At 36.3% G+C, this 18,086-nt stretch overlaps 1 protein-coding gene across 1 annotated transcript in view; it reads right to left on the minus strand.

The window, feature by feature from the left end:
• The window catches only part of CPNE8 (copine 8), a 294,507-nt gene that overhangs the window by 162,430 nt on the left and 113,991 nt on the right, over window positions 1–18,086 (minus strand). Inside the window, exon 9 of the mRNA XM_055580543.1 lies at window positions 6,064–6,127. Within this exon, the coding sequence (XP_055436518.1) occupies window positions 6,064–6,127 (64 nt within the window). The remainder of the gene's footprint in view (window positions 1–6,063; window positions 6,128–18,086) is intronic.

An 18,086-nucleotide genomic window follows, 5' to 3' on the forward strand; every position in this document is an offset into this window, starting at 1 on the left:
GACTCGATGGACGTGAGTCTGAGTGAACTCCGGGAGTTGGTGATGGACAGGGACGCCTGGCCTGCTGGGATTCATGGGGTCGCAAAGAGTCGGACACAACTGAGCGACTGAACTGAACTGATCACAAAAGTTGCATTTGAAATGAACTATGGAATACTAAGTTGAAATAATTAGGATTACCACACTACAAGTAAACATTTGTATAAATTTATAATTTATCCATTTCTCTAATATGCCCCCCTTTTTTAATACAGTAGGACATTTTTGGATATCCATTTCTAATATAGTAGTATGCACATGTTGATCTCCAACTCTCTAAGTATTGCTTTCCTCCATCCTTCTCCCCTAGCAACCATAAGTTGGTTCTCTAAGTCTGTGTCTGTTTCTGTGTTGTAAATAAGTTCATTAGTATCATTTCTTTTTAGATTCCACAACTAAGGGGTTTAATACAATATCTCTCCTTCTCTGTCCGACTGACTTCACTCAGTATGTCACTCTCTAGATCCATCATGTTTCTGTAAATGGCATTATTTCATTTTTTTTTAATGGCAGAGTGATATTTCATTGTTTATATATACCGTATCTTTTCTATCCATTTCTCCATTGATGGCCATTTAGGTTGTTTCCTCATCTTGGCTATTGTAGAAGTTTTGCGATGAACATTGGAGTGTATGTACCTTTTCAGATAATGTTTTTCTGTGGAAATATGCCCAGGAATGGAAGTGCAGGGTTATATGGTAGCTCTATATTTAGTTTTTTAAGGAATCTCCATACTGTTATCCATAATGGCTGTAGCAATTTACATTGCCACCAACTGTGTGGGAGGGTGCCCTTTTTGAAATACCCTCTCTAGCACTTACTGTTGGTGGATTTTTTTTAAGATATCCATTTTGATTCTAGGTTTGACTTATATTCTCCAATAATTAGCAAGGTTGAACATCTGTTCATTTGCCTGTTGGCTATCTAGGTCTTCTGTGCATTTTTTGTTTGGCTTCTTTGCTTAGATGATGTTAAGCCTCATGTGCTATTTGTAAATCTTAGAGACTAATCTCTTGTGGGTCATTTCATTTGCAAATATTTTCTCCCAATCTGTGGGTTATCTTTTCATTTTGTTTACTGTTTTCTTCGCTGTGTAAAAGCTTTTGAGTGTAAGTAGGTCCCATCTGTTTATCTTTGTTTTCTTTCCCATTACTCTGGGAGACAGACAAAGATACTGCTGCAATTTATGTCAGTGAGTGTTCTGCCTATAAAACTCCATAGTGTTTGGTTTCACATTTAGGTCTTTGATCCATTTTGAGCTTATTTTTGTGTATGGAATGATCTAATTTCATATTTTTACATGTAAGTGTCCAGTTTTCCCAGCACCATTTGTTGAAGAGATTGTCTTTCCCATAGTGCATAGTCTTACCTCCTTTCTCATACATTAATTGGGCACAGGTATGGGGGTTTGTCTCTGTTTTCTCTATCCTGTTCCCTTGATCTATATGTCTATTTCTGTCCCAGTACCATACTGTTTTGATGACTACATCTTTGTAGCATAGTCTGAAGTTGGGGTGTCTGATTCCTCCAGCTCTTTTCCTCTCTCAAGAAAGAAATACAGTCCCTTTTTAATTCTGCAAAGAACCACCTGCGGGAGATACATACACATCTCGAAGATATTGTGGATTCTGTTCCAGACCACCACAATAAAGTGACTATCACAATAAAGCAAGTCACATCAATTTTTTGCTTTCCCAGTGCACATAAAAGTTATTGCTCACACTACTTTGTCTACTAAGTGTTCAGTAGCATATGTCTAAGGAAACAATGTACATACCTTGATTCAAAAATACTTAATTGCTAAAAATGCTAACTATCATCTGAGTCTTCAGCAAGTCACAATATTTTTGCTGGTGGAGGGCCTTGACTTGATGTTGACGGATGCTTGCTGATCAGGGTGATGGTTCTTGAAGTTTGGGGTGGCTGTGGCGATTTCTTAGAATAAGACAACAATGAAATTTGCCCCATCAATTGACTCTTCCTTTCAGGATTGATTTCCCTGTAGCATGCAAAGCGATTTGCTAGCATTTTCCCCATAGTTGGAACTTCTTTAAAAACCAAAGTCAATCCACACAAATCATGCTGCTGCTTTGTCAACTAAGTACATATAATATTCTACAACCTTTGTTGTCCTTTCAATAACCTTCACAGCATCTTTACCAGTAGATTCCATCTGAAGAACCCACTTTCCTTGCTCATCCATAAGATGCAACTTGTCATCCGTTCAAGCCTTATCATGAGATTACAGCAATTTAGTCATATCTTCAGGCTCCACTTTCTATTCTAATTCTCTTGCCATTTTCACAATATCATCAGTTACTTCCTCCACTGAAGTCTTAAGCCCCTCAAAGTCATCCTCTTATGAGGGTTGGAATCAACTTCTTCCAAACTCCTGTTAATGTTGATATCTAGGCCTCTCCCCATGAATTATGAATGTTCTTAATGGCATCTAGAATGGTGAATCCTTTTTAGAAGATTTTCAACTGACTTTGCCCAGATCTATTAGAGGAATCACTATGACTTTATGAAATGTATTATTTCATATAACTTTATGGAATGTGGAAGCTATAACTTTATGAAATGTATTATTTCTTAAGTAACAGGAATTGAAAGTCAAACTTGCTCCCTGAGCCATGGTTTGCAGAATTAGTGTGTTAGTAAGCATGAAAATAACATCAAACTCATATATCTCCATCAGAACTCTTGTGTGGCCAGGTGCATTGTACATAAGCAGTATTATTTTGAAAGGAACCTTTTTTTTCTGAGCAATAGGTCACAACAGTGGGCTTAAATGTGCTGTGCTGTGCTAAATCATTTCAGTCATGTCCAACTCTGTGTGATGCTATGAACGAACTGTAGACTGGCAGGCTCCTCTGTCCACAGGATTCTCCAGGCAAGAATACTGGAGTGGGTTTCTATGCACTTTTCCAGGGGATCTTCCCAACCTAGGGATCGAACCTGGATCTCTTATGTCTCCTGCATTTTCAGGCGAGTTCTTTATCACTAGCACCACCTGGGAAGCTCCTGGGCTTAAATACTCAGCTATAAATAGGAACGCATTTGAGTCAGTTCTAATCAGGTGGATGAAACTGGAGCCTATTATACATAGTGAAGAAAGTCAGAAAGAAAAAGACAAATACTGTATATTAGCACATATATATGGAATTTAGAAATTTGGTAGTGATGATCCGACATGCAGGGCAGCAAAAGAGACACAGATGTAAAGAACAGACTTCTGGACTCTGTGGGAGAAGGCGAGGGTAGGATGATTTGAGAGAATAGCATTGAATCATTTATATTACCATATGTAAAGTAGATGACCAGTGCAAGTTTGATGCATGAAGCAGCGCACCCAGAGCCAGTGCTCTGGGACAACCCGGAGGGATAGGGGTGGGGAGGGAGGTTGGTGAGGGATTCAGGATGGGGAGACAAATGTATACCCGTGGCTGAAACTTGTATGTTTGGCAGAAACTGTCATAATATTGTAAAGTAATTATCCTCCAATTAAAATTAATTAATTTACAAAATCCAGTAAACCATGTTGTAAACAGATATGCTGTCAATCAGGCCTTATTGTTTCATTAATAGAGCATGCTGCTGCTGCTGCTAAGTTGCTTCAGCCATGTCTGACTCCGTGCAACCCCATAGACGGCAGCCCACCAGGCTCTTCCATCCCCGGGATTCTCCAGGCAAGAACACTGGAGTGGGTTGCCATTTCCTTCTCCAATGCATGAAAGTGAAAAGCGAAAGTGAAGTCGCTCAGTCGTGTCCGATACAGGGATATTAACTAACTACTATATTGTTGTATCTCAGAGAAAAAGGATGCCTGGCAAGAGGGAGAGAGATGGGGGAATGGCCAGTTCATGGAGCAGGCAGCACAGACACTTTTATTAATTCCTTGGTGCCCAAAAACAATTACAATAGCAACACTGAAGACCCCTGATCACAGATCACTATAACAAATGTTATAATGAGAAATTTTGATATGTTGAAAAAACTAATAAAATGTGACACAGAGATGAGAGTGAGCAATACTACTGGAAAAATGGTGCCAAAAGACTGTTTCACCACAGGTCTATGACAGTCCTTCAATTTGCAAAAAATACAATATATGCACTATGCAATAAAGTGAAGCACAATAAAATGAAGTGCGCCTGTATGAAGTCTTTTAGCAGTTTAAAAATGTAGAAATTAAAGCTCCAAAACATTTCACTCAGCCAAATAGTGAAAGACATACTGAAATTTAGGTGTCCTGATTCTACATTATATGTTCAAGCTAACAACTGGCAATGTGTTTTCAAGAAAGTACTTGTCAATTTGATAATTTCTAATATGAAATAAAATTATTTCATGACAAATTATAAGTGATAATGCCTGATACTTTTAAAGTACCATAAAATACTTAAAACTTGGATGAATTTAGAAACTGTCATGCTAAGTGAACTAAGTCAGACAGACTGAGAAACATTCTATGACACCCCTCATATGTGGAATCTAAAAGGAAATAATACAAATGAACTTATCTACAAAATAGAAACAGACTCACAGACTTAACTTATGGTTGCTAGGGGGATGGGAGGGGGGAAGGGACACTTAGGAATTTTGGGATCAACAGGTACACACTGCTATATTTAAAATAGAAAATCAACAAGGTCCTATTATGTAGCACAGGGAACTCTGCTCAACGTTATGTGGCAGCATGAATGGTAGGGAAGTCTGGAAGAGAATGGCGACATTTATATACATGGCTGAGTCTCTTTGCTGTCCACTAAAACTATCACAACATTGTTAATTGGCTATACTTCAATATAAAATAAAAAGTTAAAAAAATAAATAAAACACATTCTCACTTCTGAAGTTAACTATGATCACTGCTTAGAACACACTTGTTTCTTCTACTCTACTAGCACAGCTATATTATTTCACTGATGCTGATTATCAGTGTCTTTAGCTAAGAATAAGAATGTAGGATGCATATGTGAAGTTAGGTCAAGATTCCTAAAAATTAAAAAATTCTAGATCTATACTTTTTAAGTATGGGAAATATGTAAAAAATAATTAGTATTATTAATAAATATATTGAAAGGAAATTTCAGATGTTTTAAAGCTTTATTTTCATAAAGAGTGGTGAAAATGCCTCTAGATCACTAAATAACATATTCCACTTCATTTGCATGGAAGCTTTATAGTTTTCTGTTTCTCCAAATTAAACAACAGAATTGAAAGCAAAATATGTTTAAGATGCAGACTGGCAATACTCTCAATCTATGCCCTTGATATGTTACACCTATTTCAAAACAGAACTTAAAATAGTTTGTTCATTAGCACAGTTATACAAAATAATATCAAGATTTTGTCAAAATAGCATTTTAATGTCACAATAAAGAACATGTATCCTTCATCACATAAACACAGATTATCATACACATATACAAATTCAGAGACAAGAAGTATGAAAGCTGATTAGGTCCACAAATCACAACTAAAACTAGTCATTTTCTAAGATTAATAAATATACACTCTCTGTCATTACACTCAGTTGGAGTGGTAGCTGGTTATTTCTATAAATGTGGGCTTCCCAAGCTAAGAAAATATGACCCCACATATAAATACTGAATTAATTCAGTCAGAAATACAGAAAAACAAGTATGTTACACAAAATGGTTACAGACAATTGACTAGAAATATTTCTTCAGGATCACATATAAAATCTTCAAATTTTTACAAAAATTTAACTAATACAATTGACAATTCCTTATATTAATGCCACCCCAAAATGATATTAGGTTTTATTTTAACAATTTCTATTCATTAAAAAGGCTGTTAAAACTGGACTATAGAATGTAGCCTCTCTAGCTAAAGTACTACCTAAAATAATATTTTTATGAATCATAGAATTATATAATTTAGTTTTAATTATTTTTGCTAAAATTACTCAAGAAAAATCATTTAAATATAGTTTGAGAAATACCATTTCAAAGAAGTTTTGGAACTACTGTCTAATCCAAAGAAATATTTACTTACTCTGCAACAGTTTAATTCCTCTGCTGTAAGTATGATTGTACCACATTTCTTCCCCGGAATTCCTCTAAAACAACAAAAAGCATATTTAAACACAATGATATTTCTATTAACATTATATAGAAAATAAATTAATATTAAATATATATGCTATTTTTATATAATCAAAAAAAAGCATACTACTAATAATTGTGCTCTAATAAAATATATTCTGTTTCAAACTTGAGTTTATCCTACTACTAATAAAACCACATTTACTAATAGATCCACACTTACTAATAGATTCACACTTACTAATTAATCTTTTCAACATTTCAGTACTTTGCCCAAGAATCTCCAATAGCTTCATACTGTTTATAATAGATAATTAATACAATATAACACAATATCTATGAGAAATATTCTCCCATGACTTCTAAGATATCTATTATGTGATTACAATGTATTCCTAATTTGGTTTTCAATATTTCTTTCTTCTTCCAATATGGTTATTTATTTGGGCTTATTTTTCCTTTGTGCCGATTCCTACACCTTAGCATACTACAGTGTGTTAAAACTCTTCCCTGTTGTTGTTCAGTCATCTAGTCATGTCTGACTCTTTGCGACCCCATGGACTGCAACACGCCAGGCCTCCCTGTCCCCCACAATCTCCCAAAGTTTGCCCAAGTTCATGTCTATTGCTTCAGTGATGCCATCCAGCCATCTCATCCTCTGACGCCCTCTTCTCCTCTGCCCTCAATCTTTCCCAGCATCAGGGACTTCTCCAATGAGTCAGCTGTTCCAGTCAGATGACCAAAATACTGGAGCTTCAGCCCCAGCATCAGTCCTTCCAATTAGTATTCAGGGTTTATTTCCCTTAAAACTGACTGGTTTGATCTTGCTGTCCAAGGGACTTTGAAGTGTCTTCTCCAGCACCACAGTTTGAAGGCATTACTTCTTCTGTGCTTCACTTTCTTTATTGTCCAGCTCTCAAACCATACATGACCCCTGGGAAGATTATAGCCTTGACTATACAGACGTTTGTTGGCAGAGTAATGTCTCTGCTTTTCAACACACTGTCTAGGTTTGTCATCGCTTTCCTGCCAAGAAGCAAATATCTTCTGATTTCATGGCTGCAGTCACCATCTGCAGTGATTTCAGAGCCCAAGAAGAGGAAATCTGTCACTACTTCCACATTTTTCTCCTTTATTTGCCATGAAGTAATAGGGCTGGATGCCATGAACTTAGTTTTTTTAATAGTTTTAAGCTGACTCTTTCACTCTCTTCCTTCACCCTCATCAAGAGGCTCTTTAGTTCCTCTTCGCTTTCTGCCATTAGAGTGGTATCATCTGCATATCTGAGGATGTTGATGTTTCTCCTGCCTATCTTGATTTCAGCTTGTAACTCATCCAGCCTGGCATTTCTCATGATGTGCTCAGTGTATAGGTTAAACAAACAGGGTGATAGCAGATAGCCCTGTCATACTCCTTTCTCAATATTGAATCAGTTGTTCCATACCAGGGTTCTAACTGTTGCTAAGATATGACACCAAAAGATGAGTCCCCCAGGTCTTAATGTGTCTAATATGCTACTGGAGAAGAGCAGAAGAGAACTACAAATAGCCCCAGAAAGAATGAAGTGGGTGGGCCAGAGCAGAAACAACTCCCAGTTGTGGATATGTCTGGAGATGAAAGTAAAATCTGAAGCTACAAGGAACAGTATAGCATAGGAACCTGGAACGTTAGGTCCATGAATCAAAGTAAATTGAACGTGGTCAAGCAGAAGATGGTAAGAATAAACTCTTCCCTATTCTGCCTCAAACTCCACACATCCCCAGATGAAGTTTTACATGTTCCAGGAAACTTTATCCCAGTCAACCTCACACAAAACTTGGCCTTCTCTGCATTTCTATTGCACTTAAAGCCAGATCCGTAAGTTTAGCCTTTATTTTTTCCTAAATTATTACAATACCATGTTTTTAACCCTCTTTCCTCAAGTTGATTATAAACTCTATTAGAGCAAAATTCATCCTATAAATCCCTTGTAAACCAACAGATTTAAATATCTGTTAATAACAGGCACTCATTGTTTTAGGAAAGTATATAATACATAAGCAAAATTATGCAAAGCAACACTTCCTCTCAATTTTCTTTCTATATGTCTATGGCATATAATATTTATGCTCAAAAACTTCTTGCTGACACCAAAAGCAAAGTGCACAAGGAGAATGCAAGATATGTTCACAGTTCCCTGCTTTACCTGAGGGAATCTTTCAAAGACTAATCCTAATGTATAGAACAGTCTTATGGACTCTGTGGGAGAGGGAGAGGGTGGGAAGATTTGGGAGAATGGCATTGAAACATGTAAAATATCATGTATGAAACGAGTTGCCAGTCCAGGTTCGATGCACGATACTGGATGCTTGGGGCTGGTGCACTGGGACAACTCAGAGGGATGGAATGGGGAGGGAGGAGGGAGGAGGGTTCAGGATGGGGAACACATGTATACTTGTGGCGGATTCATTTTGATATTTGGCAAAACTAATACAATTATGTAAAGTTTAAAAACAAAATAAAATTTAAAAAAAATGCAAAAAAAAAATAATAAAGGTATACTTCATGCTTCTTTTTTCCTGTCACAAATCATAGTCCAGACTCTTCTGCTTTTCTAGGGAACTACAGGTTATTGAATTAGAATAAAATGAGTGTTTTTGTCTTCAAAAATATGATTCATCTCCAAAAATCTATGTCAGTTTGCATGTGATATTTTCTCCAGATATTTATGATTAAAAGGTAAGTTACTTTATCCTTGCACATTTTTTCTTAGAATAATTAAAACATCATTTTTAGTATCCTTCTGTCATCAGTAATCAGTTAATTTTTATAATACTGCTGAATTAAAAAAAATTCCTTTCTCTGTTTGTGAATCACAAGATTTATACTTTCACTATTATGGCAAACTAAAGCATCTTGACTGAACATCTACCTGAAAATAATTTAAAATGCTGAATAAAATTTGCAAATAGTATTTATAAATGCTCTGAAAAACTATCAAAATAAGTAAGGACCAATCAGAAACTGAAGATGTAAAGCCAGAAAGATGAACAGAAGTAAACCTTAGAGTTTTTACTCTTATGCCTGTTTTTCATGGCTCCTTAGGGCATAAAAATGAGAACCCTCCTCCCCACCAAAAGGTGAGGAAGGACTCACAAGGTGGGAAATTCAATAAATAAATAATTTCACAGCATAAAGCTTGGATCACAATGACTATATTGCCTGATTGTAGCATGAATTAGACATAAACATTCTCTTTGACAGGATCTACAAAATAAATCCATGCCTTAAAATGTGGTGATAAATGAAATAGAAAAAATGTCTTGTAATAATTCAGACCTCAATTAGGCTTGTCATCTTAATTTTCACTACTAGAGTAGTGGCAAACTTCAAACTGAGAATTTGGCTTAATTCAAGTGATCACAGTTACTTGGTAAATGAAAAATCTTTGTGGAAGGGAAAGGGTTTGCATTCAAACTACATCTCAAAATACTATCACATTAAAGTGTAAAAATATATGTGAGATCATTTAAAAATATCTCAAAACTCTAAAGAAAAAATGTACCATATTTTAGAGTCTCCAGAGAAAGCAGGCTACAAAATCTAACACAGACTTAAACACTAAAAAGACTATGCATAATATACTTGACATTCAGTCCTGTCAGACTCTGTGACCCTACAGACTGTAGCCTGCCAGGCTCCTCTGTCCATGGGATTCTCTAGGCAAGAATACTGGAGTGGGTTGCCATGCCCTCCTCCAGGGGACCTTCCCAACCCAGGGATGGAACCTGGGTCTCTTATGTCTCCTGCATTGGCAGGCAGGTTCTTTACCACTAGCACTACCTGGGAAGCTTGTAAGTATGTATACTATACCTAAAACATAAAGAGAAGAATGGAAATATGAGGAACTAGCAAAGAACTATAAAAATAATCAAGAATATATGGAGAAAATAATAGGACTACTAGAGCTGACTACTGAGCAGGAGCATTGGAAGATAAAAGACAATTGAAAAAAAATTTCTTGAATGGTTTCAAAAGAAAATAACTGTTACCCTAGGACTGTATATATCTCTTTTAAGAACAAGTATGCACCTCGGATTTTTAAACAAAATAGAATTGAGTGAATTTATAGTCAAGAACGGGCTTCTGTGGTGGCTCAGTGGTAAAGAATCTGCCTCACTATGCAGGAGATATAAGTTCAGTTCCTGGGTTGGGAAGATCCCTTGGAGAAGGAAATGGCAACCCACTCTAGAACTCTTGCCTAGGATATCCCAAGGACAGAGGAATCTGGGGGGCTATAGTCCATGGGGTCACAAAAGAGACATGACTTAGCAACTAAAAACCAACAAAAACATAGCCAAGCACATTTGTTCAGGAATTTCTGAAAGATGAAGGAGAATAACCAAGCATGAGACGAATGAAGAAATAATAAGGGAAGTTGTAAATGTGAAAAATATAATAAATATTTACTTAAAATCTTAATATTATTGATAAATCAATAGTAGTAATATTAAAAAACTTAAATAACAAATGAAAATGATGATAGCATTGACCAGGAAACTGAGAATTTAGGTGAAAGTCCCCTGATGCACTTTTATTATTCAGGAAGAAAGTACAAGATGCTTTAAAGTAAATAGAATTTGATAAGTTACATAAAATATTTACAAATTCCTAGGAAACTACAATTCTTAAGGACTTTATATCTAAAAGATAAGGAAGATTGTGGAATGATGTTTTAAAAATATAAGCAATTTCAAAGACACTAAAGAAAAAACAGTGGAGCACATGAGAAGCACTAAATAAGTGATCAAATTAAATCCAGAGAAACAGTTACAAAAATACACATTAATACACTAAATGCTGTCGTTGCTGTTGTTTAGCTGCTAAGTCATGTCTGACTCTGTGACTGCCAGGCTCCTCTGTTCATAGGACTGTACCCCGCCAGCCTCCTCTGTTGATGGGACTTCCCCAGCAGGAATACTTGAGTGATTTGCCATTTCCTTCTTCACGGGATCTTCCTGACAAGATGATCCCGACAGGTATCAAACTCACAACTCCTGCATTGCAGGTGGATTCTTTACCACTGAGCCACCAGGGAAGCTGTTGAACTAAATGCTACAGATTAAAAACAAAAACTGTCATTCTATATAAAGAATAAAATTCATACATAGCTATTTAAAACAGACATTAAAATTTTAAAATCTAGAAAAATTAAAAAATGGAAAGTTACACTAAAGGAAACAAAAATAAATACTGCAAACCAGTGTATGTACATTAATGGTAAACATATCTGAAAATCATCACTGTACAATAATAAAAGGTTCAATCGATTAGGAAGATACAATAATCTCAGTATTGCATGCATCTATGAAAAATACATTAAGAACTGACCATACAAACAAAAGGGCAGATATACTATTATGTTGAGCAATTCTACCCTGATAAGTACCACATTGGTCAGTGATCAGTGCTAACAATCACCAGTGATAAGCCACGTTGACATCATGTAACACTGATATGATGTAATAAGAAGGGCATTACACCACTGTAATCTTGCCCTTCAAATTTATAACCACAATCTAGACATACTAAAAATATTAGACAATCCTAATTTGAAAAACATTCTACAAAATATCTGACTAGTACTCCTCAAACTGCCAAAGATATCCAAATCATGGAAAGACTAAGAAATTGTCACATAACAGAGAATAGTAGGAGAGAGGATGACTACATGGAAAAAGGAATCCTGAAGTGAATTCTGATATAGAAAAATGACATTCATGGAAAAACAAGTGAAACTCTAATAAAGTCTGTAGCTTGGTTTAGTCACTAAGTCACGTCTGACTCTTGCAACCCCATGGACTATAGACTGCCAGGCTCCTTTGTCCATGGGATTCTCCAGGCAAAAATACTGGAGTGGGTTGCCATTTCCTTCTCCAGAGGATGCTCCTGACCCAGGAATGGAACCCCAGTCTCCTGCATTGCAGGCAGATTCTTTACCAACTGAGCTATGAGGGAAGTGTAGCAACATTGGTATATTGTGACAAACATACCACAGTAATGTAAAATATTGGGTTCCCTCATGGTTCAGAGGGTAAAGAAATTGCCTGCAATGCAGGAGACCTGGGTTTGATTCCTAGGTTGGGAAGATTCCCCTAGAGATGGTAATGGTTACCCACTTCAGTATTCTTGCATGGAGAATTCCAGGGACACAGGAGCCTGGTTTGTAACAAGTCTATGGGGTTGCAAAGAATCAGATGTGACTAAGCAAGGAACATACACACACAATGCAAAATATGAATATTAAAGGAAAGTGGGTGAGGAATATGCAAAATTCTCTGCAGTATTTTCTCAAAATTTTTGTAAGGCTAAAGTTCTTATTTAAAGTAAGGCAAGGTAAAAAAAGAAAATCAGGCTGAGTATTCTAGGTTAAAAGTGACAAAAATTAGGACAGCTAAACTCAATGTACAATTTTTGACTAAAATTCTAGACTAGAGAATGATAGCTATAAAAATTGGGACAACTGGTGTAATTTGAATATAGGATGTGGAGTATATAACTTCATTATTTTCTTGCAAAGTTTCCTGATTTTGATTATTGAACTGTGATTCTATAAGAGAATATGCTTATAAAAAAGATATTCATTTTGTTTGCTGTTTCCTTTGAGGTTCAAAAGCTTTTACATTTAATTAGGTCCCATTTGTTTATTTTTATTCTCATTATTCTAGGAGGTGGATCAAAAAATAAAATAATATATATGCACACAAAGTGACTGACAAGGCATTAATCTCCAAAATACACAAATAGCTCAAACAACTCAATATCAAATAAGTAAACAACCTAAACAAAATAGGGCAAAGGATCTAAATAGATATTTCTCCAACACATAGAGATAGTAAAAAATAACATGAAAAGATGCTTAACATCACTAATTATTCAAAGTGAAAGTGAAGTCGCTCAGTTGTGTCTGACTCTTTGCAACCCCAATGGACTGTAGCCTACCAGGCTCCTCCCTCCGTCCATGGGATTTTCCAGGCAAGAGCACTGGAGGGGGTTGCCATTTCCCTCTCCATTTCTTTATCCGCTAATTATAAGATCCATTTCCTTATTAATTAATTATTAGATAAATACAAATCAAAATTACAGTGAGGTATTACCTCACATCAATCAGAGCACCGTTCTGTCACTAAGTCATGTCTGACTCTTTGTAACCCCATGGACTGCAGCCACCAGGCTTCCCTATCTTTCACTATCTCCAAGAATTTCCTCAGATTCATGCCCATTGAGTTGATGATGCTATCCAAACATCTCAACCTCTGCTGGTTCCTTCTCCTTTTGCCTTCAATCTTTCCCAGCATCAGAGTCTTTTCCAGTGAGTTGGCTCTTGATATCAGGTGGCCAAAGAGTTGGAAATTCAGCTTCAGCATCAGTCACTACAATAAATATTCAGGGTTGATTTCCTTTAGGATTGACTGGTGTGATCTCCTTGCAGTGCAAGGGAATCTCAAGAGTCTTCACTAGCACAAAAATTTGAAAGCATCAATTCTTCAATGCTTAGCCTTCTTTATGATCCAACTCTCAAATTTGTACATGACTACTGAACCATAGCTTTGACTATACAGAACTTTGTCAGCAAAGAACTCAAGACTTAACAGAAGCAGAAGAGATTAAGAAAAGGTGAAAAGAATACACAGAAGAACTATACAGAAAAGATCTTAATGACCTGAATAACCAGGCGTCCTGAAGTGTGGAAGTCAACTGATACCTTAGGAAGATTACTTTAAACAAAGCTAGTTGAGATGATGACCCACTCCAGTACTCTTGCTTGGAAAATCCCATGGGCAGAGGAGCCTGGTAGACTGCCGTCAATGGGGTTGCACAGAGTCAGACATGGCTGAAGTGACTTCACTTTCACTTTTCACTTTTATGCATTGGAGAAGGAAATGGCAACCCACTCCAGTGTTCTTGCCTGGAGAATTCCAGGGACAGGGGAGCCTGGTGGGCTGCCATCTATGGGGTTGCACAGAGTCGGACACGACTGAAGTGACTTAGCAGCAGCAGCAGCAGCAGTTGAGGTGATGGAATTCCAGCTGAGCTATTTAAAATCCTAAGAGGTGATGCTGCTAAAGTGCTGCCCTCAATATGTCAGCCAATTTGGAAAACTCAGCAGTGGCCACAGGACTGGAAAAGCTCAGTATTCATTCTAGTTCCAAAGAAGGGCAATGCCAAAGATGTTGAAAGTGTCATTCAATTACACTCATTTCATATGCTAGGAAGGTCATGCTCAAAGTTTTCCAAGCAAGGCTTTAGCAATACATGAACTGAGAACTTTGAGATATACAATCTGGCTTTAGAAGAGGTAGAGGAACTGGAGATCAAATTGCCAACATTTGTCGTATCATAGAGAAACAAGGGAGTTCTAGAAAATCATCTACTTCTGCTTCATTGACTATGTTAAAGACTTTGACTGTGTGGATCACAAAAAAACTGAAAAATCTTAAAGAAATGGGAATACCAGACCACCATACCTGTCTCCTGGGAAACCTGTATGAGTCAGTTAGATCTGGACATGGAACAACTGGCTAGTTTAAAACTGGGAAAGGAGAATGTCAAGGCTAATATATATGGACTTTGTACCATTTAATTTTATCACCTATAGGTTGAGAAAAATTACTTGTAAGTTTTTCTTATTACAAGCCAGTTTCAGGTCAGTCAGGTTTGTAGGTATCCTATTTAAATATGAATTGTTAATAGAGGGCTTTTGATGGATATCTTTGAAAATATCAATGCTATTGATAAGTTGAACATAGTTTATTCACTAAATTTAGAAATTTATTTTGTATTCCTATGGCAAATCCAAGTACAAATCACTTTGTACTCCAAGGCCAAACTTCCCTGTTACTTCTGGTATCACCTGACTACCTACCTTTGCATTCCAATCTCCTATAATGAAAAGTACATCTTTTTCTTTTCTTTTTTTTTTTTTTGATGATAGTTCTAGAAGGTCTTGTAGGTCTTCCTATAACTGGTTAATCTCACCATGTTCAGCATTAGTGGTTGGGGCATACTTAGAGTATAGTGATGCTGAATGGATTGCCTTGGATACAAACCAAGATCATTATATCGTTATTGATATCAAAACTAACACCAAGCCCCACCAAAAGGCCAGAAAGCTCCAATACCGGATGCCTTACACCAAACCTTTAGCCAAGGAGCAACACAATGTTACCAATGAGCAGAAAGTCTGCATAAAGCCATGCCAGTCCCATAGACCCCCAAAACACATTACTGTACAACACAATGACCTTCAGAGGGACAAGATCCAGATCCATCCACCAGAACACAGGCATAAGTACCCCCAGCCAGGAAACCTTCACAAGGCACTGGCCCAACCCCACACATAGGGAGCAGATTCCACAAATAAGAGGAGCTATGACCTTCCAGCCTGCAAAAGAAGACCTCAGACACAGTAAATTAAACAAAATGAAAATACAGAGAAACTTGCAGCAGATGAAGGAACATGGTAGAAATGCATAAGCCTAAATAAATGAAGAGGAAATAAGAAACCTACCTTAAAAATAATTCAGAGTAATAATAGTAAAGATCATCCACAATCTCAGAAATAAGTGGAGAGACAGATAAATAGAATGAGTAACTGAGGTGGAAGACAGAATGGTGGAAATAACTGAAACAGTGAAGAATAAAGAAAATAGAATGAAAAGAAATGATGACACTTTTAAAGACATCTGTGACAATATTGTCTGACTCTTTGTGACCCCATGGACTGTAGCCTACCAGGCTCCTCTGTCCATGAGATTTTCCAGGCAAGGGTACTGGAGTGGGCTGCCATTTCCTTCCCCAGGGGATCTTCCCAACCCAGGGATCGAACCCAGGCCTCCTACATTGTAGGCAGACACTTTACCATCTGAGTCACCAGGGAAGTTAATATTAAGCACAGCAACATTATAATTACAGTGGTCCTAGAAGAAGGAAAATAGTAAGGTATGAGAAAATACTTTAGGAGATTATAGTAGAAAACTTCTCTAACATGAAAAAGAAAAATAAGCCCTCAAATCAGAAAGGCCCAGAGGCCCATAAAGATAAACACAAGAGGAAACATGCCAAGACACATATTTATCAAATTAATGAAATTTAAACACAAACAACAAGCATTAAAAACAGCAAGGGAAAAGCAACAAATAACGTACAGGGGATCCTCATAAGACTAATAGCTGATCTTTCAACAGAAACTGCAAGTCAGAAGGGAGTGTCAGGATATACTTAAAGTGAAAGGAAAAAATTTACAATCAAGAATACTCTAGCCAGCAAGGATATCATTAAGATTTGAAGGAGAAATAAAAAATTTTACAGATAAGCAAAACTTAAGACAATTCAGCACCACCAACCACTTTACAACAAATGCAAAAGGAACTTCTCTAGATAGAAAAAACGAGAGCAAGTCCTACAAAATGAAACCCAAAACAATAAAGTAAATGGTAATTGGAATATACATATCAATAATTACCTTAAATGAAAATGGACTAAATGCTCCAAGCAAAAGACACAGATTGGCTGAATGTATTAAAAAAACAAGATGTCTATATATGCTGTCTACAAGAGACCCACATCACACGTAGGGACACATAAAAACTGAAAGCGAGAGTCTAGAAAAAGACATTCTATGCAAATGTGAATCAAACGAAAACAAGAGAAGCAATACTCATAAGATAACATAGACTTTAAAATAAAGACTAATATAAGAGACAAGGAAGGATACTACATAATGATCAAGGGAGCTACCCAAGAAGATATAACAATTATAAATATATATGCACCCAACATAAAAGCACCTCAATACATAAGGCAAATGCTAATAACTACTAGAGGGGAAATCAACATTAATACAATAATACTGGAGGACTTTAATATACCACTCACACCAATGGACATATCATCAAGACAAAATTAATAAGGAAACACAAACATTAAATTATATATTGGACCATCAGGAACTAACTGATACCTACAACGTATTTCATCCAATTCACTTTTTTCTCAAGTGCACATGGAACATTCTCCAGGACATATGACATCTTGGGTCACAAATCAAGCCTTGACAAAAGTTTAAAAAATTAAATAATTTCAAGTATCTTTTCTGACCACAGCACTATAAGATTAGACATCAACTACCAGGAAAAACAAAAACTAAAACTAAGAAAAACACAAACTCATGGAGGCTAAACATTATGCTTCTGAATAATCAAGAGGTCACTGAAGAAATTAAATAGGAAATCAGAAGATATCTAGAAGCAATGAGAAGGAGAACATGACAAATCAAAACCAAAGGGATGAAGTAAAAGTAGAGCTAAGAGAGAAGTTTAAAGCAATACAAGCCTACCTCAAGAAACAAGAGAAAAATCAAATAAACACCCTAAAGCAACTAGAAAAAAGTTGAAAAAAGGAAAAAACAGGAAAAGAACAAAATAAAGCCTCAAAATTAGTTGGAGGGGAGAAATTACAATTGATCTGAGAAAATTAATAATATGTGAAAAAAGAAATGAAGGGGAAAATAGCAAAAATGAATTAAAACCTGACACTTTGAGAAGATAAACAAAATTGACAGACTCAACAAGAAAAAAAGGGAGAAGACACAAATCAATAAAATTAGAAATGAAAAAGGAGAAGTTATAACTGACAGCACAGAAATGCAAAGAATCATGAGAGACTACTATGAGCAAATATATGCCAACAAAATGGACAACCTGGTAGAAATGATAGAATTCTTAGAAATGTATAACCTTCCAAAACTGAATCAGGAAGAAACAGAAAATACAATCAGACCAATCGTGAGCATGGAAAAGTAATCAAAATTTTCCAACAAACAAATGCCCAGGGCCAGATGGATTCACAGGCAAATTCTACCAAAAGTTTAGAGAAGAGATAACACCTATCTTTCTCAAAGTCTTCCAGAAAACTGAAGAGGAAAGAAAACTC

Source organism: Bubalus kerabau, chromosome 1, assembly GCF_029407905.1.
Source record: "Bubalus kerabau isolate K-KA32 ecotype Philippines breed swamp buffalo chromosome 1, PCC_UOA_SB_1v2, whole genome shotgun sequence".
Lineage (NCBI taxonomy): Eukaryota > Metazoa > Chordata > Mammalia > Artiodactyla > Bovidae > Bubalus > Bubalus kerabau.